At 44.9% G+C, this 27,784-nt stretch overlaps 1 protein-coding gene across 1 annotated transcript; it reads right to left on the bottom strand.

Moving 5' to 3' along the window:
- Positions 1–15: 15 nt before the first annotated feature.
- UBXN7 (UBX domain protein 7) lies at positions 16–27,784 on the bottom strand. The gene is made up of 11 exons (XM_050978022.1): positions 27,668–27,784; positions 23,194–23,341; positions 20,998–21,065; positions 18,159–18,224; positions 16,091–16,203; positions 10,431–10,577; positions 9,953–10,043; positions 8,151–8,278; positions 6,958–7,351; positions 6,424–6,503; positions 16–4,810 (listed from the first exon to the last, which is right to left on the bottom strand). Exons 1-11 carry the CDS (start codon positions 27,738–27,740, stop codon positions 4,649–4,651), a joined length of 1,470 nt encoding a protein of 489 aa, XP_050833979.1. The 5' UTR covers positions 27,741–27,784; the 3' UTR covers positions 16–4,648.

Below are 27,784 nucleotides of genomic sequence, written 5' to 3'. Positions count from 1 at the left end.
AGAGCTGAAGAAAGCTACTGAAAACAGTTTGTTTTATTTCCAGGATCAAATATTACAATAGGACATTTACATATATTTATAAAAAATGCAGCAGTTGTGTATATAGATCAGAGGTTTCCTTGAGTTTGGTCCCTCCCAGCACAGTGAGCTGAAAACTTCCAAATGAATCCTCTCCCTCCTCCCATGTGAAGTTGCCATTATTGAATAAACTGACCATTGTGAAAAGCTGTTCCTTGGAAACTGGATGTTCCCCAGTTCCAGGAAACAGCCTCATTTTTAAAAAACCATATGTCCTAGAGTCTGGTGTCTCTGAGCTGAGTTTTACCCAGATGTTCTTCATATAAATCTGGTCTATAAAATAGCACCTCATCCCCTGCTCCACACAGTTTCTGTTCCACACCTTCAACATGGGCACCATTTCACAAGAGTTACAAAGTGACTTTTCTCTGCACTGCAGTCACTCCCAGCCATCTGTCAGTGACCAAATCCCCAATTTCTGCCCTCACTCCCAAGGTGCCCACGGAACACAGGGGATAACCCAAGGCAGGTCGAGGCACTGCTGCCAGGTGCAGCAGTCTCTGACTGAAGCCCTGTGGGTGTAAATAGATATGGCTCTGTTTGTTGGGACTGCACAGACACCAAGCATCCCAAGGACAAGAGGAGACAGGAAAAAAGTCAGCACAGCAAGGGCATCCATTAACCTCACCAGGCCTGAGGGTGCTTCCAACAACGCAGCCAGCACAGGGCTCAGCATCAGTTTGTGTTGTCTTTGAAACAGGAGCTGTTCCTCTTATAGAAAATCACTTGTGAAAATCAATAAATAGAAAGGGTGAGGGAGAGCAGAGGCTGGATTTGAGCCTATGGGAACAGCCAGACGAGGCACAGCCAGTCCTTAAGGACAGAGACTTTGCCCTTCACCCACCTAAAGCACATCTCTGCCACCCCTTCTCCTCTTGGAACACCAGACTGCCTGTTTTATCAACTTCACTAAACAGGGATTAAACCAGAAGAAGATAATGACATTTAGTACAAACTAGAAAGGAATAAAAATGAAGTGATGAGATCTTCCCACTCACATGGACATTCCTTCACAGGTCCCCATGTTCATATTTCATTTTTGTGTGGTTTACCAAAAAACCACCATGTTTCAAGCATCTCTGCAGTGTTTGCTACCTGACCAACAGCCCAAAATGCTGCCCTGCCCCCAAAAGAAAATGGTTTTAATTTAGCCCTTGTTGCTCGAGTCCCAGTGAAGCAGCTCGGTGCTCTGACAGGAACAGGAATTTGAGACCCTTCAGCAGAGAGGCTGAGTTACTAAAGCCTGCACCAAACCCAGTTTTTCTGCAGAGGTACAAACCACAGCACCAGTGCCAGGGCAAGCTGAGTGCACAAATCAGCTCTGAAGGACATGGACCCTGTGAAACACAAGCTGGACAAAGGAGAGGTGTCACTTCCCCTAACAGTGAGAAGAAGGTCAGGGAACTCTGGGAAGAGCTGATGGAAAATTCCTGTTTAGATCTACTTAGGAATAATGGTACATCTGGATGCCTTTTACAGACAGCTGTATTTTACAAGGCCACCTGCAGATCCTGGACATTCCTCTAAGATCAGTGGTGTTAACTGAACTGATTTATCAGGAAAAGCAATGCACTGCAGTCCATGAATGTCAGAAAGCATAAAAATCACAGAGCTTGGTTCAAATCCTAAAGAAAATAACCCAAGTATGGCCAGAAATGTTTGGCCCAGCCTCTACCTGCCCTTTTCAGGTCAGTGGGGAATGCTGTGAGATTGAGGCTGGTCAGTCAGCCTGATTTAAGAGCACATAGCATCAGAAAAATCCCAAATCCTTCTGTGGGCCTCTGAAGTGGGATGTAAATGTGTCAGCTGCACCTGGCAGGGAAAGCCAGAGCTTGTTTCCCTTTCTGTTCCAGGATCCTGGTGGTGACCAAATGGGATGTGTTTTACATCCCAAAACAAAAAAGGGCACAGGCAAAGGGAACATCTCCACCAGCAGCAAGGAGCTCCAGCTTCAAACATAGCAGCCCTGACAGTTCTCCCTCAGGAAAACCTGCACTGCCCACATGCACTGCTGCTCCTCTGCTGCCCAACAGCCCCTGCAGCAAATCCTGACCCAGTGACACCCACAGGAAGCCACAAACCACAGCTTTTGAAGGATTGGCTTCCTCTGTCCTTCACAGCTCAACATCGTATTTCCCAACCAAATTTAACACATTTTTTCCAGCCAAGGCAATCTGAGCTTCAGATTTCACATCTACAAGTGACTCTTTAACATTGCCCAACCCATCACCTTCACTGCCATGAGCTGTCCTGTCCCAGGCAGGACTTGATTTGTGTTCTCAACCACATTCCTCTAAAGGATGAGGAGCTGAAGAGGTTGTGTCCTGGTTGGTGCAGTTTTTCACCAGCTGTCAGCCCCCACAGCACATCTGATGTGTGGCACTGGGTTTGTTTGGGTTGGGAAGGAGGGGAATGAACAAAGAGAAGAGCCACATGCAGGGATATGCACTCCTTAAACTTTTTTTTCTCTGTTTCTTGCTCTCAAAGCAAAGCAAAAGAAAAGTGATAGAAAAAACCATACTGAGAGACAGATACAAAAAATCCAACCCAGTTTCCTGGAACAGAACAAACTCCTAGAAACCACGAGAAAATGCCATTTTCAGTGTAAATGTTCAACTTCCCTATCTTCTTTCTCCTGTTTGAGCAATTCCTGGTCTCATCACAGAGCTCAGCTCAGCCCCACACACAGGAGCAGGCCCAGGAGGGGCAGGGGAGGGAAGGTGCCAATAAATCACACCTGGGACTTGTTATTCCAACCAGACAGCTGGAGCTGCTTTGGAAGCTTTAGGATTACATGGAAATGTGAGTTAGGGGTCTGAATATGCAGGAACTAAAGGATCCTTCAGTCCAGAGGTGCCCCTGCTGCTTCACAGGCCAAACACAAGACCCCCCCCCACTTCCCATGCTGGGAGCAGCCTCCACACCTGGGGGTCCTTACAAACCAAAGATGACATCTGGTGTCACATCAACCACTGCTCAGGAAACTGAGATGAGACTCTGCTTTCCTGACACTACATCCTGCAGCAGAAAGGGAAATCAGCTTCTACAATTGCATAATTACATGTCAAAGCTCAATCAGGAGCAGGAGACAGCTGTGAGCTGAAGTTTTCATGGGGAATGCCAGACATTTTCTGTGATTTCTTGCATTTAAAGGTTCCAAAGTACAGATGCTAGTATGAAATCAAAGGCAAAATATCTCGAAAAACTGGAATATGTAAATTTCTGACTACTAAAGTCTTTAACAAAGACAATCATCTGAGAGAGGCAGAAAAAGTCAGCAGTTATACCAGGTCCCATGTGCCTTCTCCTCAGTGATTGAAGACCACATTAAACTGAGTTTTTAGCTGTAAATACACAAATCCACCACTCTGTGCTGAGGACTGTGCCAGTTAACTCCTGTCCCATCTGCTGAAACACCAACTGGCCAAGAGCTCCATGTCTAGAGAAGACACTGGAGGAAAACCAGGGCACTGACTTGTGGTGCCAGCTTCCAGAGCTGAAAGGAAAGCCCGCACCAAGGAGCAGCTTTTCATGCAGCCCTCCAAATTTAGAGGTGACAGTAGATGAACATGGAAATACAACAAAAATCATCCCAGGGAATTCAAGCCACCAGCTGGGAAGTGTTTTATGAAGCATTAATTGATGCTCAGTGCTGTCAGTGCTGTAAAACCCCTGTAAAGCCACTCACTCCTAGAAAGAAAAGGAAAAAAGCCAACTGACTGTCAGGTCTCTGTGGCAGGTGTTTTCAGAGAATCCAAAACCTTTACAGTATTGTTATTTGCAAAATCCTGAGAGCAAGTAAGGAGACACTTTGAGGATGCAGGGAAGAGAACATGGATAACCAACCCAGCCCCACCACGGAGCTGGTTCTGCTCCAGCACTGGACTCACAGCTTTCCCTCTGGGCCAAGCAGCCAATCCCATATGGAGCACAGTTGGATTTCTGGGGGGTTTGCTGGTTCTTTTACTATGGCCACTGGCAATTTAAAGCAGGAGGAAAACAGGCAGGCAATCCAGAAGCCTTTGTATTAGGTGGAGCAGAGCATTTGAGCATGGCTCAACCCAACTCCTTTCCAAAACCAGAGTGTTGGATAAGAGAAGGCTGGAAGGTTAATGGAGACCTTTTGTGTAGGGAATCCAAACAAAGGAAAGACTGTCCTGAAGGTTATGCCCTCTCCTTAGAGAGAGATGCCTCCATCACACACTCTTTTCAAAAATAAATTAAACAAAACAGATTTAAGAATAGCAGCGAGAAGGGTTTGTGTTATGGCCACTCCAAGCTCCAGCACGCTGGATACACAGATCACTGTTTTACTTTATTCCAGGAAAGCAGAGGAAAGATGTTCTTCCCAATGCTCTCTGCAGCTGAGGAAGAAAATAAAACTCTGAGCACTCTCATTTGGTCACTAGAGAGGGAGAAGGGAGGGAGAGAGAGGAGGAGGGAGAAGGGAGGGCCAGTCAGCTGCCTGATTCCAGCACTGCAATCCCACGACCCTTAACTGCATATTTAACCACTCTTGTCCCAGGCAAAGAGGAGAGGGAGGAAGGCTGGGAGAACTCAGGCCACAGTGCTAATTCCTTTCCTGCACAAAGACAGTCTCTTGAGGACACAGGCCTGCCTCCTGTAACGTGATCTCATAGTCCAGGTGGGAGAGTTTCCTCCGAGGGAAGTTGGTGAGCAGTTCAAAGCGCTCGTTGGGGTATCCTTTGGACTGGACGTGTTTCACAAGAGCCTGGGGAGAAAGGAAGGCAAACCACTGTCACAGAAGTCAGAATGGGAAAAAATTCATGTTTTCCTTTTAAAAGTGTCATCTTTTTCTTTTTTTTTTTTGGTTTGAGGGGAAGAAAGGGCATCATGGTAATATTGCAAGCAAAAGCACCTCTTGGAAATAATCTGCGTAAAGCAGCCAGTGCTCCGTCAATAACAACACAATGATTAAAAATAAAACATTTTTTTAATGTTTTATATCATCAGTTCAAACTGATCAGTATCATCAGTTAAAACTCCTGAAGTGCAATTGCCTCCTTAAACAATTTCTTTTGCTAGTCCTGGCCAGCTTTAATATGGAAGCAACTAAAGGCTGAAAAAAATCAGTATGGAAATGATGTTTACAAAGAAACACCTGAGACTCAATCTGGATCTGACTGAAAGGCTCCAGGAGATCACATGAGCACAAATGCTGCTTGTTCAGCTCTGCAACCAAAAGATGTCTTTACCCACAAACCTTGACTCAGCTAAATTCCTCTGCTGACTCTAGAGCAGAAGGGAAATCATATGCTGAGATAAATTTCCTTCAACTTCTACAGTCAATAGAAAGAGCCAAACCAAAAGTCAGGATTGATTTCAATATTGCACTTTTGTACTGCCTAAATGAATTGCTCAAGTATTCAAAAGTGCTGCCTGTCTAATAATACATGCAAACTTACTTAACAAGCTGCATTCAAAAGGCAGTCAAGCTTTTTTTTCCTTTTATTTTCAAGCATGAGAGTCAAAGATGAGTACATGGGCTGAGGACACTGTATATTCCTAGAGCTGCTGGCTAGGCAATAGCCCCATTTTCTGTCAGAGATAGGACACCTTTCTCCCAAATCTACACAAAATCCTTTTGGTGAGGTGTGCTTCTGCCTTCCCTATGACTCCAGCTGTTAGACTGACTACATTTAAATGAGCTTAACTGGCTACTGCCTCCTGAAAACTCATGGCAAACAGGAGCACAGAAACCTCTTTACACTCTGCTCCCAGGTAAGCACCTGGAAAATTTTGATGGAAATGCCATTCACATGGACTTCTCCAAGGTGAGGAGCCCAAAGCACAGCTGAGACACACACCTGAGGCACAGTAATTGACCAAAATTCTACTTCCCATGCAAAACCACCACATTCTGTAATACATTTGTTTTGGGAGAACTTCCTCCAAAGTCTGCTCCAACATCCATGTCCAGAAGGGAGGGTGGAAGTATGATGGGAGAGATGGAGAATGAGGAGTTTCGCCTTTGATTTTACCATGGGAACCAACTACTTTTAGAAACAAAGCCCCAGAAATGAGAAAGCTGAGAGCATTTTATGGCAATTAACAATTAATGCAAAAGCCATTTAGATTCATTTTACAGTGGAAATGAGCAGTGTGGGGATTGAGTAAGACACTGGAGTGCACACAAAACCCAAGCTGCAGTGGAGACACACAGAGCCAGGAGTTACCAGAGAGGAATGACATGGAACAGTGCAAGCACTCCCTGGATACACCTCTCCCACTAAATCTGATTTCAACAGTGTCTCCCCAGGCACAGAAATTCTCCAGTTTCATCTTTCCTCTATTCAGACAAGGATTCCCATTAAGTCCACTCACCAGAAGTTTAGCTTGTTCAGGCAGTGAAACTTGTTCCCTCTTTCCATCTGGATACCTCAGCATCAGCTGTGCCTTTGGTCCTAAACAAATGAAATGATCACAAGTTAGCACCAGGGCAGCTGAGTTGAGCTCCTGGGTAGATTTTAGGTGGGACAGCACAGCAGGGTGAGGGACTGGAGACAAACACAAGGTTCCAGCCCGTGGAGATAAATTTCTACCACTCAAAAGACACACATCAGGCTCAGGACTCTTCCAAGTGACTGACCCCAGGCAGAGTGCCCAGAGCAGCTGTGTTACACCAAAGGGGACTTTACTCCTGGGCAGGACACGAGTCAGGGAACCCAGAGGGCTCTGCAGGCTGGGGCACTGCTGTGCCCAAGTGGTGCTGCTCTTGAATCACTCACAGGTCTGCTGGCAAGGAGGGACGGAATCAGAAGGGATTTTTATAAAAGAAGGGATGAAACCAGGCTTGGCAGCCTATGAACAGTTTCAGGCAAGAAAGCCCCAACAAAAGCAATAAAAAGGGGCACTTACCATTCACGTCCAGGCCCCGGAAGGTACTTTCAGGCTTGTCAGGTGACTCCTCCAGTGCCCCTGCATCCATGCAGGGCAGGACTCTGTGGTTTGATGTTGTCCCAGGCTCAGTCCTTGCAGAGGGCTCAGGCTGAGGCCTCCGACTCTCCTCTTTTTTATACCCCAAGTCCTTGTGTGGAGACTTCCTCAGCTTGGCTGGAATCTCTGTCTCCTCCTCCTCCTCAGATCCACAAACAGAAATAAACTCTTCGCTTCCAGAAAAAAGCTCTGACTCTGACTCCTCATCTGACCTGCTCTCCTGCTTGGCCTGAGAGGAATCAAAATGGGTCTCCTGCAGGGAGGCTCTAATGGCAGCTTCCAGCTGGCTGTCCTCACTGGCATCAATGAGACTCTCCTGTGGGATGCAGACAACATGGCACTGTCATATTTTCTGAAAAATCCTCTTTGCCCAGGATTCTTCTCGAAGCTGAAAAGCCTCAGAGAGAAATGAAAACAATAATTCTGATTGCTTCTCCTGTGTTTTGCTGCTTTGGAATGTGGTCTGGAGATTGTTTACCAACAGGTGCACGTTTGATTGGTTTCATGTGAATTGTTTTAACTTAATGACCAATCACCATCAGCTGTGTTGGACTCTGGAGAAGAGTCACGAGTTTTCATTATCATTGTTGTTAAGGCTTTTGTAAGTATCCTTTCTTTATTTTTTAGTGTAATTTTAGTATAGCATTCTTTAATGTAATATCATAATATAATAAATTAGCCTTCTAACAACATGGAGTCAGATTCATCATTTCCTTCCTGTCATGGGGGACCCTGCAAATTCAACAACACCACACACATCACAACCGCCTGCAAACAGGTACTGAAAACCAAAAGGACGTCAGGCTTCCAGAAGGGAAGCCACTAAGCCTGTCAGGAATGCACAGCAGGGAAAGCTAGGCATGCTGTAATTACTAAATGGCTTCTCCTTGGAGTTCTGCATGGAGTAATCAATATTCCTTTCACACTCTGACTGCTAAATCCAAACTGAGTGCCAAAAGCACAACCAGTGACCCCGGGCGAAGGCATTCCCTGGCACGCTGTGCTTCTGCATGCCCTTGCACTAACTCCTTGAGGGTGTCTGGGAAATCAGGAGAGCTGGACAAGCACAGGTCAGAGTGTTGCTCCAGGCTGTCTCCAAGGAGCCTCAGACTTACGGAGCGGGAGCATTTCTGGGGAGGGCTGCTGGAGTGGCCGTCCAGCTGGCCGTGCTCGCTCAGGAACCCGGTCACTTGGTCCAGGAAAGAAGTCACATCCAACTGGTGCCACTCCACGAGCTTCTGGCCTAGGGAACAAAAGGTGCCATCAAACAAAATTTCAGCAGAACGCTGCAATGGTCAAATGTGAAAAATGCCTATTTTATGATTGGCTTTTCTCAAATATTAAAATGAATATTCTGTTGTGTTATGTTAGAAGGTTATGCTGTATTAATTTTCTTAAGTGGTGTGTTAAATATAGTTTTAGGTTATCACATCATGTTCAAATAGAAATTATGCTATGTAAGATACTTTTTTTAAAGAGAGGAATGAGGTACTCCCACTGAGATAGCAGCCACAGGACACCTCAATCTTTCAGAAAAAAAGAATTTATTGCTCCATTATCAGAAGAAACGAACTTTTTTCCACAGTGCTCAGCCCTAAAGACGCCGTCAGGATTCAGAGGAAGAAGTTGACACTGACAAGACAGAATCCTGTGCTTGAATGGAATTTATGCATCACGTATGAGATATATGAATATGCAACAGGCTGTTGCTTTTAAGGGTTAATCCTCTGGTAATGTGTGTCCTTCTTCAGGTTTATTTTGCCCAGAAAAGGTACCCGGACCATCTGCAACTCTTTGTTTTTATTGTCTCATATTGTCCTAATTCAAATTCTCCAAAATTTTTATTACTCTAATTATATCACTATTGTTATAACCATTTTATTACTATTAAACTTTTAAAATGTTAAAAACAAGTGATTTGCATTTTTCATATCAAACACACCAAATCACTGCTGCAAGAATCCTTATTTGAGGAACTGCAGCTTCCCACAGGCTACCACCTGCTAATTATGGAGCTTCCTCCTTCCACCCCCTTGAAAAGGGACAGACATGGATACAGCCACACTTTATTTCCATTTTTTTCTTTTAATCTGTGGAAATGTGAGCAAAGACTGGTGAATTTGGCCTCGAAACCAAACCACTGCATTTATGAAGAAACATTTCTCCATTCTTGCTAAATTAATTCTAACCCTTGGCAAACAGCATTTTTTCCCAGAAGGAAAGTGCTAAGAAGAACTTCAGCTGCAATATTAAAAATTGTATGTATTTTTAGTGGTTTTAAGTCAGCTACACAGAGATCTCATCTCTATCATTTCAGTCCTTAGAAACAGGAGACCAGACCAACATTATATAACCAGGCAGCTGCATTATATGATGATAAAAGAAGCTGCTGAATACAAAAGAAAAAGCAACAACTTTAAACTTTGAAAGAGCTGGAGGGAAAGGGAGAAGTTTGATTGTTCAGGTAAAAAACAAGCAAAACAAAACAAAAACTTGAAGCCAAGATGGTATTTCAAAATTAAGTAGCAATTTAAAGTCATTGCTGAGGCTCAAAAAGCTCTGTGGAGGAACAGAAAGCAGATTCATGCAGCAATTACAAATATTGTAGTTATTCATCACATGACTTCAAGAAGCTTTTGACAGACTTCAAAAAAGAATTCAGAGTTTTTCCACCAGATGGAACTATTTTCACTTTCTAAGCAAAATACTCGCCAAGCTTCAAATACACAAAATTTCTGCAAGTTTTGGGTGTTTAATTCCCTTAGTTCCTCTGGGAACATGCTGAGTCAGTCCTTCAGGCCTTGAAGAGATTCTTCAGCCAAGTGTAACACAAACTGCAGTGGAAGGCATTCCAGCCTACAACTGTCAGTGCTTCCCATGGGATAACTCCAGGCAAAGCAGCTGCCACTTGTCTTACCTGTCCTGGGATCCAGGATGGAGACATAAGGGAAGTCTGCTAATTTATAAAACTGTATGTACCGCTGTCCTTCCTCGCTGTCGTGGTACACCTACAAAATTGGGCAGGTTAGTGGCTGGAGAGGGAACACAAACACACTGTACCTTGAAAATGCACAGAGTTTTTCTCTCTTCCACAATTTAAACTGCAAATGGTACACACAGTTGTCTGTAACTCTGACAAGCTGGAATTAAGCCTCTGGCTCTCCATGTATTAGAAGCTACATGGTAACATCTTGATTGTACAAGTGAAAGGCCTTCATATGCATATCCATGAATTCCATCTCCATCCATAAACTACATTCACTCCACGAAACACACTTTTTCTGCAGGTTCACCTGGAGAATTCCATCTTTTCCAGATAATTCTTTTTTTTTCCCACTGTCCCATCTACCAAGGTACCAAGCTAGCCACACATCCATCTCCAGGCAATTTCTCACCTGCCAAAATATGAAGTGGTCCCTGATGATGTTCTTCACAGCCTCGTTGCTCCACACATCACGGTTGAGGCACTGGCAGGCAAAATCTTGCACGTTCTGAATGTTTATCATGAGCCACTTGTTCTGCATCTGACCACACTCCTTGGCCTGTAAGCAGAAGGAAAAGCTTGGTTAGATCAGGTTGAAAGGCCAGACAGCACCGATGCCAGCAATGATCAGAGATGGTTTCTACCACTGCCAGACCTTCCACCAAACCCCTTCACAGTGAGGAGGATGGACAGAGCTAGTGAAAAGGCACCCACAAAACAGAAGGCAGGGCTGAAGGATCTGCTTTAAATGAGCCTGGTTGAATTACAGAATCACATCGATGAACAGAGCTGCTGGATTTCAACAAGCCAAGCAGAGGGAGGGAAAAGCAACTCAGAGAGGGGACACACATGGCACTGCTGAATAAAGTATTTATTCAGGGAAAAGTGTAGTCAGTCCCACTGATCTGACAACAAAGACCTGCTCAGTCTAAAGATAAACCCATGGACCATCTAGTTAAGTAGGCTGCATAATTGACAGAGGACTTGCATTGATTCAACAGGACCCCTTCTCTGTGTGTTTTCTTTTTCTCTCCAAGTTTTGAGTTACTCTGTGACTGTCCAACTGCCCAATTAGGCATCCTTTGTGATGCTGCTTATCCAGACTGCAAGTGGGGAGGGAGACAGGAAGGCGCAGGAAGAAATCTTACTGGTTTGAGTCACAAAGCTGGCACTGTCTGATTGCTTGGTTGCAAGTTAATGGTAGGAGTTTGATCAAGAATGTAATTCTGATCGCTGAACTGTCATACCTGTTGAAAAAAAGAGGGCTAGATCAACAGCAGGAATGCTCTTACCACCTGGAAAGACTGGAGCTGGCATAGGAACTCTCTTTGCTTTAAAAAAAAAGAAAAATTTAAAAGTTATGCTCACCATCCTGCTGGTAATCTACTGTTAAGGAATTCAAAGGATAAAAAATTCAGGGGAATCAGGATGTTATGCAAGACTTTGCTGTTTGAGCACTACTTTGTTCCCCAAATCAAAGTTTTTACTTTTGAAATGAATTTTAGCCAGTGCAGTTTGGAACAGCCCGTCCACTGTGTGACAGACAGACATGTGAACCCCACACACTCAGCTTCACCAAGGCAAGAATCTCAGCCTACAAAGTCAGCCTGTGTGGCCAAGTGCCCTGCAGAGGCAGCTTTTGTGTTACTCAAAGGAAAAAAAATGAAGGTAGAAGCATGGAATAGTCCTATTCCCACAAGGGGCCTCACTCTAACTACTTACCACTAAATTTACACTGCCAGCATCCAGGTCACCAGGTGAGAAAAGTGGGGAAGGTGACACCTAAGTAACTAGCAAGGGTCTTAAACATAATTGTCATGCTTTTATTTAAAGGCCTTGTTTTGAGCTAACTGCATTTTGAGAATTAGTTCTAAGAAACCAGTATGAGATGAGGACTAGAGGCACTGCCCAAGTTTAAAGGGAACACAAATCCTTATTTAAGTCATTGGATTGCCTTAGTCCTGTGCTCTCAGGTAGTCTGTTAGAAGAACACTCCCAAAAATACGTAATTAGAAAGCTGGAAAGTGCACCTCACTCTTCTACCCTCACTCTCTGTATCTTTTAATATTAATGAAAACCTCTGGCTCTACCTCTCCTCTGTCCAGCTGAGGGCCTTGGAAGGATGCAAGCAGGAAATTCCACAAAGAAAATCTACAAAACTGAGTTTTTACCTGCAGAACAGGCAGAGCTTTTGAAACTACTTTTAACTTCCTCCCATAAGCAAGCTTTGGATTTAACATTTAAAAGGACAAGTTAAACTGCTGCTATCTCACACACACAGCTCAAGGGGTTCTTCTGAGGGGGTGGAAGGACAACAGTGTGAGGAGAAGAAGAAACACTGTGGGTTTGGAGATTGTATTGTATTGTTTTATATTAGGGTCATTTTGGTAAGGCAACAAGGGAAGGCTCAAGAGCTGGCCTGTGTATCCCAAAAGCTGGGATCTGATGGATTTAGATCCTCTGTTTCCAACACCAAGTGCCCCCATTCCCCTCCTCCTTTGAGGTATAAAGGCCAGTGGCAGGCACTCACAGAGCCCACACACAGGGCAGTACAGGACAGCCACTCTTTGAGAGCAGAGCCAGTGGAGCCCAGAAGCAAAAACCAACCCAAAACAATCCCATCTGTCCTAAGAGTGCCTTTACCCAGTCATACAGTTCATCATTACACCAGCAATCTGTGAGACAAGTCTTGCTTTATGCACAGTGCTGGATCTCCCTGTGTAACTCTGGCTCCTGCACTACTAAAAATAAGTTTTCCTCTCATTTGCCTTCTCTGAACATATATGGTTTAGAAATGTTGGGATGGTTCCTGCTGGCTCAGTTTTGTTGAAAGAAGAAGGAAGTGGAGCCAGCACCTTGTGATTCTCTGGACATTTCTGTGACTCAGTGGGGAAGATAACAGCTGACAGAGAGTCAGAGCAGGACATTATCAAACAAGAAATCTCCTGTTTGGACCACACTTCTCCTTCCTACCTGGGGCAGGGCACAGATCCTTTCAGCACCCAGGCACTCCTGAGGCACACCTGCAGCTGTGCTGACCCAAACCAGGCCAGAAGCACCTTATGAACAGGTAATTGCTCCATTTGAATACAGTGACCAGGTCAGCTTCCCAATGATTGCTGCTTTTTAAGCAGAAACAAAAAACCTCTCAATCTCAGCTGTAAAGCAGGCAGCAGCTAAAAAAGGTTATTGTTAAATGGGGAAAAGAAATCATATAGACACACTTGAAACTCTGCAATGTGACATTCAGTCACTTCACTGAAACCGTGCTGAGTGTTAAGCACAGAACTGCACACACCAGAACCATCCTTGCCCACAAGAAGTGCAAGCTAAGTCAATTTGGTGTGTCCCCCTCAAATTCAATCATCTCTCACATCACAGAATGTAGAGAGAGCACCTGCAATTCCTGAAAGTAGCCTGAGATGAGAACAAAACCACACTCTTCTCTAATGTTTGGTGTGCAATTTATTTACTTCATTTGAGTGATTTATTCCTAACAGATTCCACATTAATGGGAGAACTCTAGTTTAGTCAGTCACACACTGAACTTTACAAGTACAGTGATCATAAGCTGTTCTGCATGTGGAGCACAATGCTTTTTCATATAAAAAAAAAACCCAAAATGTCATCCAACACTAGAAAACTTTTCTGCCATGGAGTTAACCCTACCTATTCCTAAAACTGGTATTACTAAGTTAAAATTAGCAACATTTTAGGCTTAACTGGTAATAACGCTTCCTTGTAACTCAAGAAAAATGAGGTTTTCTTGGGGAAAACTAAAGATAATTACATGTACTTACTATCAAAAACCAACCTTAAAGTACCCAAAGACCAGCAAACAGCTGATGAGTGACAAAGATACCTAAGACCAGATGTCACCACTCCTGCCAACAAAGCCCTAAATCCTAAATGGTTCTCCAATAAATGTGCATGGCTCAACCCTGGCAGAATGTTCCTGCACACCCCTCCAGAGGCAGGAACACACACACCAACCTTGGAAAGAAAAACTCCACTTAGATCAAAGCTTAACTACAAGAGCATCACAATGACAGGATTTAGTCTTTGGTATTCTGGAATGTGATGAGCATCTCTGGTTTATCATATGGTTTATATCCATTTATCTCAGCATACAGAGAAGGGAGAAGCCAAGAGCAGCTTGCTAGAGATGAATTTTGGGAGACTGTAGTCACTGAGGCCTTACACTGTTCCAGGCTGAAGCAGTAGAGCAGTTTGCAGTCAGAAAAGGTAAAATGCAAAGGGAAATGGTCAACACAGTGAGAAGGAGTGAAGAGTTATATTGCAACGAAGTTGAGGGGCATCAGTGTGAAATGAAGGGTATCCCATGGGACAAGGAACTGTACAAGAACACAGCAGGGTGAGTGCCAGCACCAGAAAGTGTGCAGGTCTTCAGAGTGCAGGTACTGCACAGAACAGGGCAATGTGAGTACACACAAATCCCTTCCCAGCCAAATCCCAAGCCCAGCCCACCCCCTTTTTTAAATTACCTTTCAGGACTGAGTAAGAATGCAGAGACTTTAGGACAAACAAATCCATCAATCAGTTATTTCACTCTCTGACACTACTTCTGACAGATGCCACAATCAACACTGCTGAAGTCTTCACACATTTCCAGCAAGACCCAAGGAAAGACAGGCACCCATCTCAAACTCCACAGCAGAGCTCAGAGGGCACTTGCTGACTGCTCCTGCAGCAGCACTGGCTGTTGCCATTTCAATTCCCCTTACTGGTGCCTTTAACCACACATTTGCAGGTTTCACCAACAGCTCTGGACCCCAGGCCCAGCAAGCACCATCAGCTGGAAGCCCTGAAACACATCTTTTAAAGTAAACCCTGCTTCAGGCTGCTCCTCTGCTCCCAATGCATCAAATTCCTTCCCAAGGTGGACACTGCTGCTCTCTGCCAGCATCCTCTCACAGCTGGAATTCTGTTAAGGAGATTGTGGAGGGCACCCTCAGAACACAGGAATTAGTGACAAGGCAACTGATCCCCAGTGATTTGGGAAGCATAAAAAGAGAGATGAGGGTAATGGGATGAGAACTGGAGACTCCATAAAGGCACAGTGTTTCACCAAAAGCTCTCCAGCAGCACTCCAGTACTTGTGCACAGCAGTCAAGGCACACGTGAAAACAAGGTAAATAATATTTTTGTTCAGTCAGACAGTTGTGCAGACTTGTGCAGCTGGTTCTCCAACATCTGTATTGCACCATTTAATCATTACTTTGCATTCTCATGCAGTAAAAATAATAATCATCACCATCATCTATCTCATCTATTCAAAGGTGACCAGAAAAAAGTTTAGCAGTAACTGGAATTTCTGAAAAAATATCTGGAAATTACAGACTCAAAAATATATACCAATTTTCACGTTCTCTAATCATTAGTTAAGTCATTGATCCACAAAATAACAATTTAGGAATAGACCCACATGTGCCTACACAGTCAGGGAAGGTGACACCTGAGATTGTTTAAGCTGACAGTGTCCTGTATCTCTGGGATACTTCCCCTAGCACCACCAGAAGTCAAAGACAATCACTGTGATTTTATAGAAGAACAACAGCTCCACTGAGGATGAAGTTGCGGCTTGATGGCAAAGACACATTCCAACACTTCTACTCACTCAGGTATCAGAAGCCATTCAGCCATGCTAACTCCACCTGAGCTTCTCAGCAGGGCTGTGCTGCACCCACACTGCCCCTTGCAGAGTCTTCTCTCACCTATGCAAAGCAATCCTACTCCATCTTTTTCTGTGTCCTCTATGGAGGCAGTTCAAGGGATGCAATTTCCCCATTCTGACCAGCCTCCCTTGCTCACTGAAGCCTCCCATCACATGTGATTTGCCACTCTGATACTGAAACACAAACCACCGTGGTCTGCATGGTGAGGACTTGGACTTGATGATCCTGATGGGTCCATTCCAGGTGACACCATCATCAATGAAGTCCTTCAGCACGTCACCAACACTCCCATACGCAGTCCACCAAACATTTACCACTGCCCAGCCATGGATCCATGCTGACCCTGTCCCCTCTGGCCCCAAGGGTGAGCCCTCACCGTTTCAAAGCTGCCTTTGTGCATCAGGTCAATGGGAGGCCTGAAGAGATCTGCCAGCGTCGTCAGCTTCTTGTCCACCGCCCCTCCATTGCGGAGCTCCTGCTCCTGCCGGACTGCACAGCCCCAGGAGGAAAGGGACAGCAGTTAGATACACACACTCACCAGGGGCATCTACCACTGCCTAAATGCTCACACACAGAGCTTCTGGGGTGAAACTCTCTCCAGCTCCTAGGAGGTTTGGGGAGAACAGGGCTAGGTAGCTAGTGAGGGCAAATCCCAGGATATCTCTAACAGAAAGTCCCAGGCTCAGTCCCACTGAGCAAGATTAGCTGGTGTGTAAGGGCTGAACCTCCCTTTCTAGTGTGCTTTCACTTTTAAACAACATCTTAATAAACCTGAAGGGGTCACATACCACTATTTGAAAACAAAGGAGCCAAAAAAAAGCTGTGACTTGTCCCCAGTGATGCTTTTAAATGGGAAACTGAGCTAGATTGTAGCAATATAACTTTAAAAAGGAATATTTCTATTGTAGTGTTTCCATTAGTTGGCTGTGGGGCAGTCCCACAGAAAAGAAACAAACAAATTTAGTTTACATGGAGAAATCTCTTTGGATGTTTCTTTTAAAGAGTATCAATTCCATCTGAAATAATACAGAACACATTTCCTATTCAGACAATAAAGGTAAATCACAGCAGACACGTGATGTATTTTATGGAACCAGGTCAGCTGAAATGGGCAATAACTTTCCCATGGCTGCAACTTTTCCACTGTGGAAGGGGCTGTCAATGGGCCAAAGCACAAAAACCATGCTTGAGCAGACACACAGGGAATAAAGCATCCCTGCAGAGCAGCCCTAGGAGCCAGGAGATAATCTGGAATTTCATGGCCAGGGCTGCTTTTCTAGAGACAGCCAGACAGTGACATCCACCTGTCACTGTCAAGTTCTGCCAAAAAACATGGTAAAATTCACCATAAACCTTTGCAAGTGTATCTCACTGCTGGGCATGTCTTAAGAGTGGAATAACAGTGTGATTTGGTTTGGAAGACCCTAAAGATCAGCCGATTGCATCCCCTCCTGCCATGGGCTGGAACACCCTCTGCTAGTCCAGGCTGGAAGATGGTGAGAAAAAATGTAAGGGTATTGATTCTGTACATGGAGCATTTTCACTTCTAAAGCTGCCAGTGATTTCAATACTTGTTGTGCTCATCATTACTAAAAAAGGGGAAAGAAAGTAACTATCAACACCTATTTTCAGTTTGGCAGCCAACTCCTGCGTGGGAACATGGTTCATGGACCCCAGTAACCAGTGACAGGATGAGGAAACAACTTTAGGTCGCACCAGGGGAAGCTGAGATTGGATATTAGTGACAATTTCTTCATGGAAAGAGTTGGCCAGCCCTGGCAGGGATTTAACAGACACGTGGATGTGGCACCTGGGGACATGGGGCAGTGGTGGCCTTGGCAGTGCTGGGAGAACAGTTGGACTCAGTCTCAGAAGACTTTCCCAGCTTTCCTGATTCTGTGGTTACACCTCAGGAACATTCCAGCAACATCAGCATGAGCCATAACTCAGATGTGAAACAATTGGTGCTGTGCTGTCACAGAATCACATTCTGTGACACTTCCTGGACGAAATACCAGCCAGTCCTTTGGCATCTGGAGATTCTGTGCATGAACAGCCAAGGGCAAACAGCAATTACAGCCACGAAGAAGCCTCAGGGCTACTCCAATGTAATTCAAGTCCCACAATGTCCACTGCCTAGCCAAGAAACAACCAGTGGATGGATTTAATTTCTACTTGGGTGTTAGGATTCTTCCCCCTTTTCAGTTCCCTCTAGAGAAGAAAAAGGGTTTTTTTGAGAGTTAGCAACACCAAAGCAGACAGAATATACTGTGATAATCATAATTCTATCATTCTAATAATGTACCCTGCTACACAATTGGCAATTTAAAAATGTTTCAACAACTGAAAGCTGTCCTAGCCTAGAACAGGAATGATTTCTCCATCTTATTTGCATTAAAAGTAATAAAATAAAGTATCAGGCTTACTGATCTGTAGACACTTACTGGTTTCTGTCTGAAAATCCCGAAAGCCATCGAATATTGAGCGAGCAGGTCTGCGTCTTTTAGGAGCTTAAAAAAAAAATTAAAGAATTACTTGAAAAGTATGTTATCAAAATAAATGCATATTAGTACTTTCCATCACATGTGTAGGAGAACAGAATAGGAACCCCAAGCAGGGACTATGTGGGAGTAGAGGCCATTGGGAAGGGCTGGAGATGGATGGAAATAGGCAGAAGGTAATTTGTAAATTCCATTTCCTAACACATCCTTCCTCCAGCAAACCTTAGCCCAGAAACAAAACATGCACCAACAATACAGAGAGGCTCAAAGCCCCTTCTGATGAGCTTGCCAAGACCCTTCAGCATGGAGTGGCAGTGCTGTCACAGCATCACCTTGTCACAATTCCAGCCAAGATTTTACCCAAGGCCTTCAAGGGGATAAAAAACTTCAAAAGATTAAACTCCATGAGATTTTTTTTTAAATGAAGAAGCACATTTGTTTTTTCTACAGTTCATTTCTACTCTTTTCTGAACTCTTATCCTGATCCTGTTCCAACTTCTTGGCTGGACTGAACAGCCACATTCTTCCAGGAGATGCAGCATTGCTGTTTGCAAGGAAACCTTCAGAACTGATTATCTGAAGCTGCACAGAGAGCCCAGGAAGGGATCAGAAATAGCACCCTCAAGTCCCACTAAAGTCCTAAGGTACAGCACAAGCACTGCACTTGGAAAGAAAACAGAACTGCCTGTCAAGATTATTCCAGCTATTTATCTCCTTTCCCATCAACTGAAAGACAGAACTTTCAAAGCCCAATTGCTACAAGACATAATAAATAAAAAACAAATTAAAGTAAGATAAATAGAACCTATACCCAGTGGAAATGTGATGATACAGCCAATCATGGAAAAAGAAAGCAAGCCTGAACAAGGGATGTGCTGGGGAATAACATCTCTCAACTCCAGGGAGTAAGTTCTCCTTCATCTTAAGTGCTTAGGCACAAGCCAACCTCAGAACAACTTAAACTCAGCTGGAACAGCAACTGAAGGACCACTTGAGCAAAAGCAGCATGTCCCTGCCAGGCAGCACAGGTGAAGAGGCTCTCAGCAATCCAGGAGGATCCTTTGTACTGAATGATGGGATCCATGTACCCAGCAGGGCACAAATACACAGGGGCACCTCTTCAGCTGGAAAAAACCTGAGTTTATACAACCACCTCAGTATGACCCTTAAAAACAGACACTGCCACCTCCCCTGCTGTAAGGCTAGAGCTGAGACCAATTATCTCTTCAGGCTCAGCTACTGTGTCAGGCTGCTCTGTGCCAGAAACACAAGTGGCACTGCAGGATCAGACAGTGCCAGGAGGGAATCACTGACCCAGGTCAGTGCATGGTCAGTGACAGTGTGACTGAGATCAGTATGGAACAGGTAGGTGTAAGAGCAACAAGTGCTAGGATCAGCAGAACTGAATCCTAATAACCCATAGGAGCGAGGAGATTTTTGTCAAAAACACTGTTGAGGCACAGGGAAAAGAGCAGAGAGCTCCTCTATCTTCAGAGAGACATAGCAGGGCATCTTCCTCTGCTGCAGAGCTGCCCTCCTCTGCTACTAAACTCCCCCCTTCCAAAACCCAGGTAGGATGGGAAGTGCAAGGAACAAGTGTGTCCATTTTCATGACTCTGCATCTTATGGTTGAGACCTTCAAAGTCCAGCTTCACTGTTGCTGACAATGTGGCCTTTCAGCAGCAAGGGGAATGTAATGAAATTACATTAATGAACCGCACAGAAGTGCAAAAGCATTTCAACAACAGCAGATACTTTGTATGACATTCCCTTTTTGCCCAAGTGCAAATTAAGTGAGTGTTTCAAATTGTTGGTACTTTATGCATCTCACATCAGTATGTAGAAATTAAAATAAGTCCATTTCAGTAATTCATATTTTGTCTAAGGAATAAACATTTTCTGATGGGACTGGGGACTGAAGCATATTAAAAGAGTCAAAATTGTCCAGCTCCCAAAACATACAGGAAAAAAAAATGCTAGAAGGACTAAAACTAGAAAAGCTAATACTGCTATTTGTATTTTGCAAATACAGCAAAAAGGGAAGTGGTGTGCACCTGTACTGCCTGGCATTGTGTGCTCCCTCTGAACCACCCCCAGCTTGTGCATCCTGGCTAAACACCTCTCTGAGGCTGAAAAACGGAGTCAAGCAAAAATCAGTTCCAGGGTAAACCTGAAGCTTGGCCTCTTTCTCTTTCTACCACAGGAACTAAATGAAAGGAAAGAGCATTTCCCATGGTGTGAGACCACTGCAGTGACAAGCACTTGCTTGTCATCTGACAACATCTGACATGGCAAAGGCCAGCCCAGAAATGCTCCTGCTCCTGCTCCAGACCTGGTCCACATGAGGACAGAGACAAGAAAGGTAGCTGCACAGCACAGCCTAAAGAGCAAATTAAATTCCTGCATGAGAAATGGAGAAGGGTATGAGCAATCACAGAGTTCAGCCCTTCTTTCTGATCTGTCATCTTGAGATGCAGCCATTTGTCCTCTTCACTTTCACTTGTCAGCCAAGGCTCCATCTTCCATCCCTTTCCCACAGCAGTACCCCACAGTTCTAGGCCCCCAGATGTATACTCAATTAAGTTAATTGGCTGTCACCTCACAAAGTCTCATGAAGCAACATTTAGCAAATTAGGACCCCAGGAATAAAGCATCTCTTGTGTGTGAGATTTTTAATACTACTGGTGTTATTTCTTCTTATTAAACAAGTTTTGATTTTCTTTTGTCACTTAGCTAACCTCAAGGTAAAGAAAACAGAAACAAAATAGGAACACAAGCCTACCTCCAAACAAGGGCTCAGGCTCTACTAAGATTTCCTGCTTTTGAGGAATTGGAGCTCGTACTTCATCCCTATCAAAGGAGAAAAAACAAAAAAGAAAATATCAGAGAGATGATAATATTCCAAGTACTGTACAAACCCCATCTCATTATGCTCCAAGGCTCCTGCAACTTGAACCAGTTAAAGATGCTGCTGTACCATTACAGAGAATGAAGAGGTTTGGGATTAAGTGGGGTCTGGAGGGAGCATCTGTTCCCACTCATGGCACTGCTGCTGGACCTGGTACCCTGTGCACCGAAATGACTTTTGATAAAAGTCATTTTAGTCATTACACAAACACCTGAGTGACTTGATCCCAGGCTTTGTCAATCTACTATTTAAACATTTTTTGCTCTTGAGTAACTTTGTTAGAACTTGGAAGCTTTTAAAACCTTACCAAAAGATGATAAATAATCCTCTTGCCATCCTACTTTCCTTGCTAGCTACACAGAAAAAACTATTATCTTCCTGATTACCAGCTTTTGTCTGTCAGAAAACTTTTTGCTTCCACCTGAAAATCACACCTCTCTCTTTTCCAGAAGGAGGAAAACCAGGCCAAGATGGCCATTTCCCCCCATTTCTGAAGCAGTTCTTGGCTTACATAACTGGGCTCCCTCACATGTCAACAGCTCAGTCAGTTATACTTGCAGGTAATCCAAAACTACAATTAAAAGAGAGGAAATCACAAAGAAATCACAAACATCTCTGTGACAAGTGTGGTCACCTGGCCCATAGATCTGTGTGCAGGATTCATCCATTGCTACATTCTGTCTGTGAACTTCCTCTTCCCCCAGACTTCCAAGGTGTGAAGAGTGCACTTTGCAGCTCTTGAGCATGCAGGTTTCAAAAGGTAACTCAGGATGCCAGCAGGATGCACTGACCTTGCTCTTACCCTCCACATCTTTGATTGCTCTGTGCAGATACTCACTCTCCATTTGCACATTTACTGTTCTCTCCTCCTAGGAGGAACACTGAGCTGATCAGCACCTGGATGGGGCTGAGTATAAAAAAGAAAGTATTCCAAGAAAAGCTGGAGCCACTGATGTGCCAGAAGCTGTCTAGAAATAAGAACACTAACCTATATACCTATTTTAACCTTATTAAAGGTTCAAGTAGGAAGGCACCTCAGATCAGCTATAAAGGTTAGCACTAAAAGAATTATTTTATATTTAAATTTATACATGTGCTTCAGAAGTATGAGGGGCAAGGATTTTCCTCTGTAAGTCAGCTGTCTTTTTCCTGGAGTGGAAGATTTTCATAAGGACAAAAGCCAGGCTTACATTTAATTTACCATATTTAATGAATGTGATTTATACCACCCAAGATATTCCCTTTATCTCAAGCAGTCACATCAATAGGCAGCACTGAGACTCTCTGCTGTGCTTAAGTGGAAATTCTCTTCCCTTTGCAGGCATCTGATGTGTAAGAAACTGGTGAAGGTGCTGAAGTTGTTGATTCCTCTGCATACTGGTGTACAGGCCTGGCCCTTCCAGTGCCAAACTGGTTAAACCACCACAACAAAACCCTCACAAGTCAGACTCTTCTCCCAGGTAAGGAGAGACAAGATGAGACAAAACAGTCTCAGGTTGTGCCAGGGGAGGTTTGTGTTAGATATTACGGCACATTACTTCACAGCAAGGGTTGTAAAGCACTGGCACAGGCTGCCCAGGGCAGTGGTGGAGTCACAATAAACATATGGATGTGGCACTTGGGGACATGAATTAGTGGTGGTGGTGTTGGGTTGACAGCTGGACTTGATGATCTTAGAGGTCTTTTCCAACCTTAAATTCTATGAATTTATGAAATGGGAGTAAGGGGACTGCATTTATAAGAACCAAACCAAGAGAACTCTCTACTGCCAAATTAGTGTAAAGCAAGATTGCTGAAGCATTTAAAATTAAGACTCTCTTATTACTGCACCCCTACTTTAACGACTTGGGCTTTGTTTGTAAAAAAAAGCAGGTGAAGGCTCCAGAAAACTTCTGAAGTGCAAGAGACTCCCAAACCAGAACATTGGAGCAATCAATTGACCAAGACCAAAGCAGTGTGCAACGCTGTGGTGAGAAGTGGCAGTTGCTGGTTTGCTGTGCTCTGCACAGTGCCATCTCAGTGCCATCAGAGGGCCAGGCTGGCTGGCACAGCCGTGCCCAGGGTACGTACTCGGGGTGGGGGCGGGCAGCAGACACGGCTGCAGAGCTGGTGCTGGGCTCCTCTGCTATCCCTCCTCCATCCAGGAACATGGTGACAGCCATCTCCAGGTTGTTGTTGCATGCTTCAAGCATGTGCTTCCCCACGCTTTCACTGGCACCTGCAATGCCAAAGGGAAAGAAATCACAGCGTGTGGTTATTAATTGTTGCGGTGTGGTGAGGGTTTCTAGGATGAGCTGAGAGATGAGAACTGACTTCAGGTTCTTAGAAGGCTGATTTATTATTTTATGATATTTAAATATATAATTTACTTTTAATATAATATATTAAATATAGTAGTTATAATATAACTACTAAAGAAAGAGAAAGGAGACATCAGAAAGTTAGAAAAGAATGAGTAATAAAAAACCTGTGACTGACCAGAGTCCCAACACAGCTGGACTGGGATTGGTTATTAATTGCATGGAACTAATTAAAGATGCACCTGTTGGTAAGCAACTTCAAAACCACATTCCAAGCAACCAGATAATTATGGTTTACATTTCTTTACTGAGGCTTTTCAGCTTTTCAGGAGAAAAATCCTAGCTGAGGGATTTTTCATAAAATATCACAGTAACAACAGCGTTTGGACTGGAAGCACCCAGAACAGCTTTCTCTCTCAAAGCATTAATAATGAGGAGGAACAGTTCATCAGCTGCCATTTATCCCTGAAGCACAACTGTGAAAGGAGACAAACGTACAGAGCTCAGGGGGAAGGGAATGCTTGCAGTCAGGACTGCCAGGCTTCTTCCTGTCAGCAACTGAAAACCTAGAGGAAACCATCTGAGGGGTTTTAGTATGATGTGGACTTTCTTCTAGAGGTCAGACATTTTCCTGGTACATGGTCCTGTTGGAATGAGTCCACGAAGGTGCTATGAGGGCTTGAGCCAGGCTGGGAGAGCTAGTCCACAGCTGGAGAGGAGAAGGCTCCAGGGAGACCTCAGAGCTCCTTCCAGTGCCTAAAGGTGCTCCAGCAGAGCTGGAGAGGGACTTGGGACCAGGGAATGAGGGACAGGCAAAGGGGAATGGCTGATAGAGGGCAGGTTAGATGGGATACTGGGGAGAAATCCTTCCCTGTGAGGGTGCTGAGGCCCTGGCACAGGGTGCCCAGAGAAGCTGTGGCTGCCCCTGGATCACTGGAAGTGTCCAAGGCCAGACTTGGAGCACCCTGGGATAGGGGAGGTGTCCCTGACCATCACAGGCAGTAGTACAAGATAAGTTTTAAGGTCCCTTTCATGGCAAACCATTCCATGATTCTGTGGATTTTCCACCACAAGCAGGCATACACAAGGAAAAATGAAAACCTGACTTAACATTTTAACAGGAAGAATATTAAATCAGCTGCTAAAATTTTTTATCCACTTGTAACAGACATTTAGAGAGGGAAGAAAAGACACTCTGATTTACTGATTCTGCTGAAAGGCAAAATCAAATCAGCAGAAGCTCAGTTTATATAAGAAGTGGAGAAAAAAGCAGCCAAGAGGGAGAAAGTAATACTTTTCTACAGAATTCTTTGTATAATGACTAACATTTATTCAAATCACAGAATCATCAAACAGTTTGGGGTGGAAGGGAGCTTAAAGCTCATCCAGTTCTACACCCTGCCATGGGCAGGGACACCTTCCACTACCCCAGGCTGCTTCAGGCCCTGACTGGCTTTGAACACCTAAAGTGGAACTAATCCCAGTTCTGATGTTGCTGCTCAAGACAAAGCAAAAGTTCCTAACATCACCAGTAAGTCTTTCCTCGGAGGATGAGCCTCTATGTCCCAACTTCTCCTCAAAAACCATCCCATCAGCAGATGCTCCCTCAGGAGAAGCTCTTCTGCAATGCAATTCTTTACAGCACCTTCTCCCTAGGTGGTGGACAGCCAAAGAGCTTCTTTTCCTTTAGAAAGGCTGGTACAGAGGAAGAGTGGTAAAATGCAGCTGAACCAGTCTGGGAGCAGCTTTAGGATCTGTAGGAATTCTTACTAACTTCACAGCAAGTCACCAAAATGACACCAACACTGCCCAAAACCAGGCTTACAGACAATATCAGTGTGGGCAAAACACATTCAGATATTTCTCAGATTTTCTGGGAAAGACTCAATAGCTCTGGTTTGAACACAAAATACACTTTGAAACTGTGGAGATCAACCAGTTCTAAATGACCCGCACATCAAACCACAGAGAAAGACAAACTGACTGAGGGAACTGGTTTCCCAAAACACCCAACCTGCCACAACAAGCACACTGGGATGACAGGCAGCTGTATTTTCAAGACCTCAACTGAGCTGAAGAAAGTGCAAAATAAAAATTAATAACATCCCAAAAAACAACAAGAAGTTCAGGTTCTTCACTCAAATGGTTTTTTGGCATTTTCAGCCCTTTTCAATGTTAACTGTAGCAATGAAACCACACCTGTGAGCCTGGAACACACACACCCCACTCTAGACCTCCCTGCAGAGTCATGCAAAGCCATTCATTTGCAAGAACTGGAAGAAAAATGATAATTCAACCCTCTGCTATCATTAAAAGAGACACTGACACAGCAAGTGCCTTCACTGATTCCTCAACATTCCTGAGGGAAGTGCCAGCATATCAAAGCTTTCAGTCCTTGTGCTGGAAAACTGAAAATTCTAAATATTGGTTAAGTTTCAAAGCAAATTTCACAGATATCCCATAATTTCCTTGGGGAAGACTGATGCCTTGAGAGGCTACCTAGAACAGAGGCTGGACAGAGTTAAAGAAATTAAGTAGGGATTTACTAAAAGGCCTTCAAAGGATACACCTTTGGCAGTACAAGAGCCTGGCCGAGGCTACACCCAAGACGGATCCAGGGTCACAAGTTTTCACACTTTTATAAGTTTGGGTCCATTTCCATATTGGGGTTAATTGTCCAATTACAGCTGCAGGTTATGAAGCCTCATCCTCTCAGCCTGCTCCCCTCAATTCACTGCTGTTTATACTTTTTGGGCCTGAATCTGCAATGATGTCCTTGGTTCTTGGGCTGGAAAAGGATTGTTTTGTCTGACTAAACTGTGAGGAAAACTTGCTAACACTTTATAAGAAGTTCACACTAATGCAGAACAGAATGTGGGAAATGTGAAAGCTGAAACTTAAGGCATCAAGACACACAGGAGTTACATTCTCTGAGCAATACTTTCCTGGATGAGAGCACCAAAGAAACACAATTCTGCCACCAGGATCAAAGAAAAGCATCAAGGACTATTTCTCCTCATCCCTCATGCTGGAGATGATTCCCTTAGCCTTTTCCCCACTGACAGGAGCAACTGTCAGTGAACACTTACAACTCTGAGCTGAAAAAGCTACTAACACAAAGCACTGAGGTCTGAGCACCTGTCATACCACAGCAGCATCGGCCAGACAAGCCCCACACACACCTAGATGAAACCTTAAATTCTGTTAAAGATAAAAACAAAACTTCAAAGTTCCACTTAAGAGCGGACGGCTGAAGCCCAGCAGGCTATTTCTTTTTTGGTTTTGAAACCATGGAGGGGCTCTCTTATGTTGAGCATAAACTATGTATCTAAACATAAAAGGTGTCAGGAGAAGGAAACCAGCACAGCTCTGCCTGTTCTGGGTCAGGTTTTAGCAAATATCTCCCACACAGGCACATACTACTGAAAGTATAATTGCTGGAGGTTCTTTTTCTTCAAAAGGTTTACTCCATAAAGATTCTTTAGGAATAGCTGTGAGATCAGTAATTTCCCTGCAACATCCTGTTAAGGATTTGAGTGTGTCCAAGTACAAGGACACAATCTGAAACGGAGCTGGTCTGGACAACCGAATTAAAGCCGTTTCATTTCTCTTTGGCTGTTTAGTTGACACATCTTATTAACCACTCCTGCAGCATCTGACAGCAAAGCCATCAGCCAGGGGTAACTCCGGCGAAGCAGATTAGACACAAAGTGGGTCAAGAGCTCCAAGCACACAACGCGAGGCAGGAGCTGTCACCTGACGCGAACTTCCACGGAAAAGCGACCAGCTCTCCCCGTTTCCCAACTCAAGCCGCCCGCGCTGTAGGACATTTCTGTTTTTTCAAAGGCGGATTCGGGGCTCAGCTCCCGGGTTCCTCCCGGCCGTCAGTCACCCGCGGGAGCGGGAAGCGGCTGCCGGGGCGGAGCGCAGGCGGGAGGGAGGGAAGGGGCAGGGAGGGAGCAGGACACGCACTCGCGCCACCGGGACAACCGACAGGAACCTCCGAGTCGCCGCTCACAGGGAGGCGAGCTCTCCACCGCGTTGGGCGGCCCCGGGCGCGCCCGCGGACGGGCCCCGGCACCGCCGACGCCCCGCGGGAGGCGCTCCGGGGCCAGGGGCAGCGCGCCCGGAACCGCTCCGCCTCGGCCCGCGCCTCCCGCCCCCGGCCCGCCGGCGGTGGGGGCCGGGCGGGACCCTCCCGCGTGAGCCCCGCGGCCTCGGCGCGCCCCGCGCCCCGAACCCACCGGTGATGGCGGTGAACTGCTGGACCAGCGCCCTCAGCGCCGCGGCGCCCGCCGAGCCCCCGGGCGCCGCCATCTTGCCGCCGCCGCACCACAACACACGCGCCGCCGGCCGGCGCG

The sequence above is a fragment of the Serinus canaria genome, chromosome 9 (assembly GCF_022539315.1).
Source record: "Serinus canaria isolate serCan28SL12 chromosome 9, serCan2020, whole genome shotgun sequence".
In the NCBI taxonomy this organism is placed as follows: domain Eukaryota; kingdom Metazoa; phylum Chordata; class Aves; order Passeriformes; family Fringillidae; genus Serinus; species Serinus canaria.
Note: the sequence above shows the minus strand (reverse complement) of the source record. Positions and strands in the feature narration are given on the sequence as shown.

Coding starts and splice junctions, on each gene's coding strand:
- UBXN7 (XM_050978022.1), bottom strand. CDS start 27,740: ATGGCGGCGCCCGGGGGCTCGGCGGGCGCCGCGGCGCTGAGGGCGCTG. Junction 10,044..10,430: donor ACCACTTCATATTTTGGCAG/GTGAGAAATTGC, acceptor CCAATTTTGTAG/GTGTACCACGACAGCGAGGA. Junction 4,811..6,423: donor CTGAACAAGCTAAACTTCTG/GTGAGTGGACTT, acceptor CTTTCTCCCCAG/GCTCTTGTGAAACACGTCCA.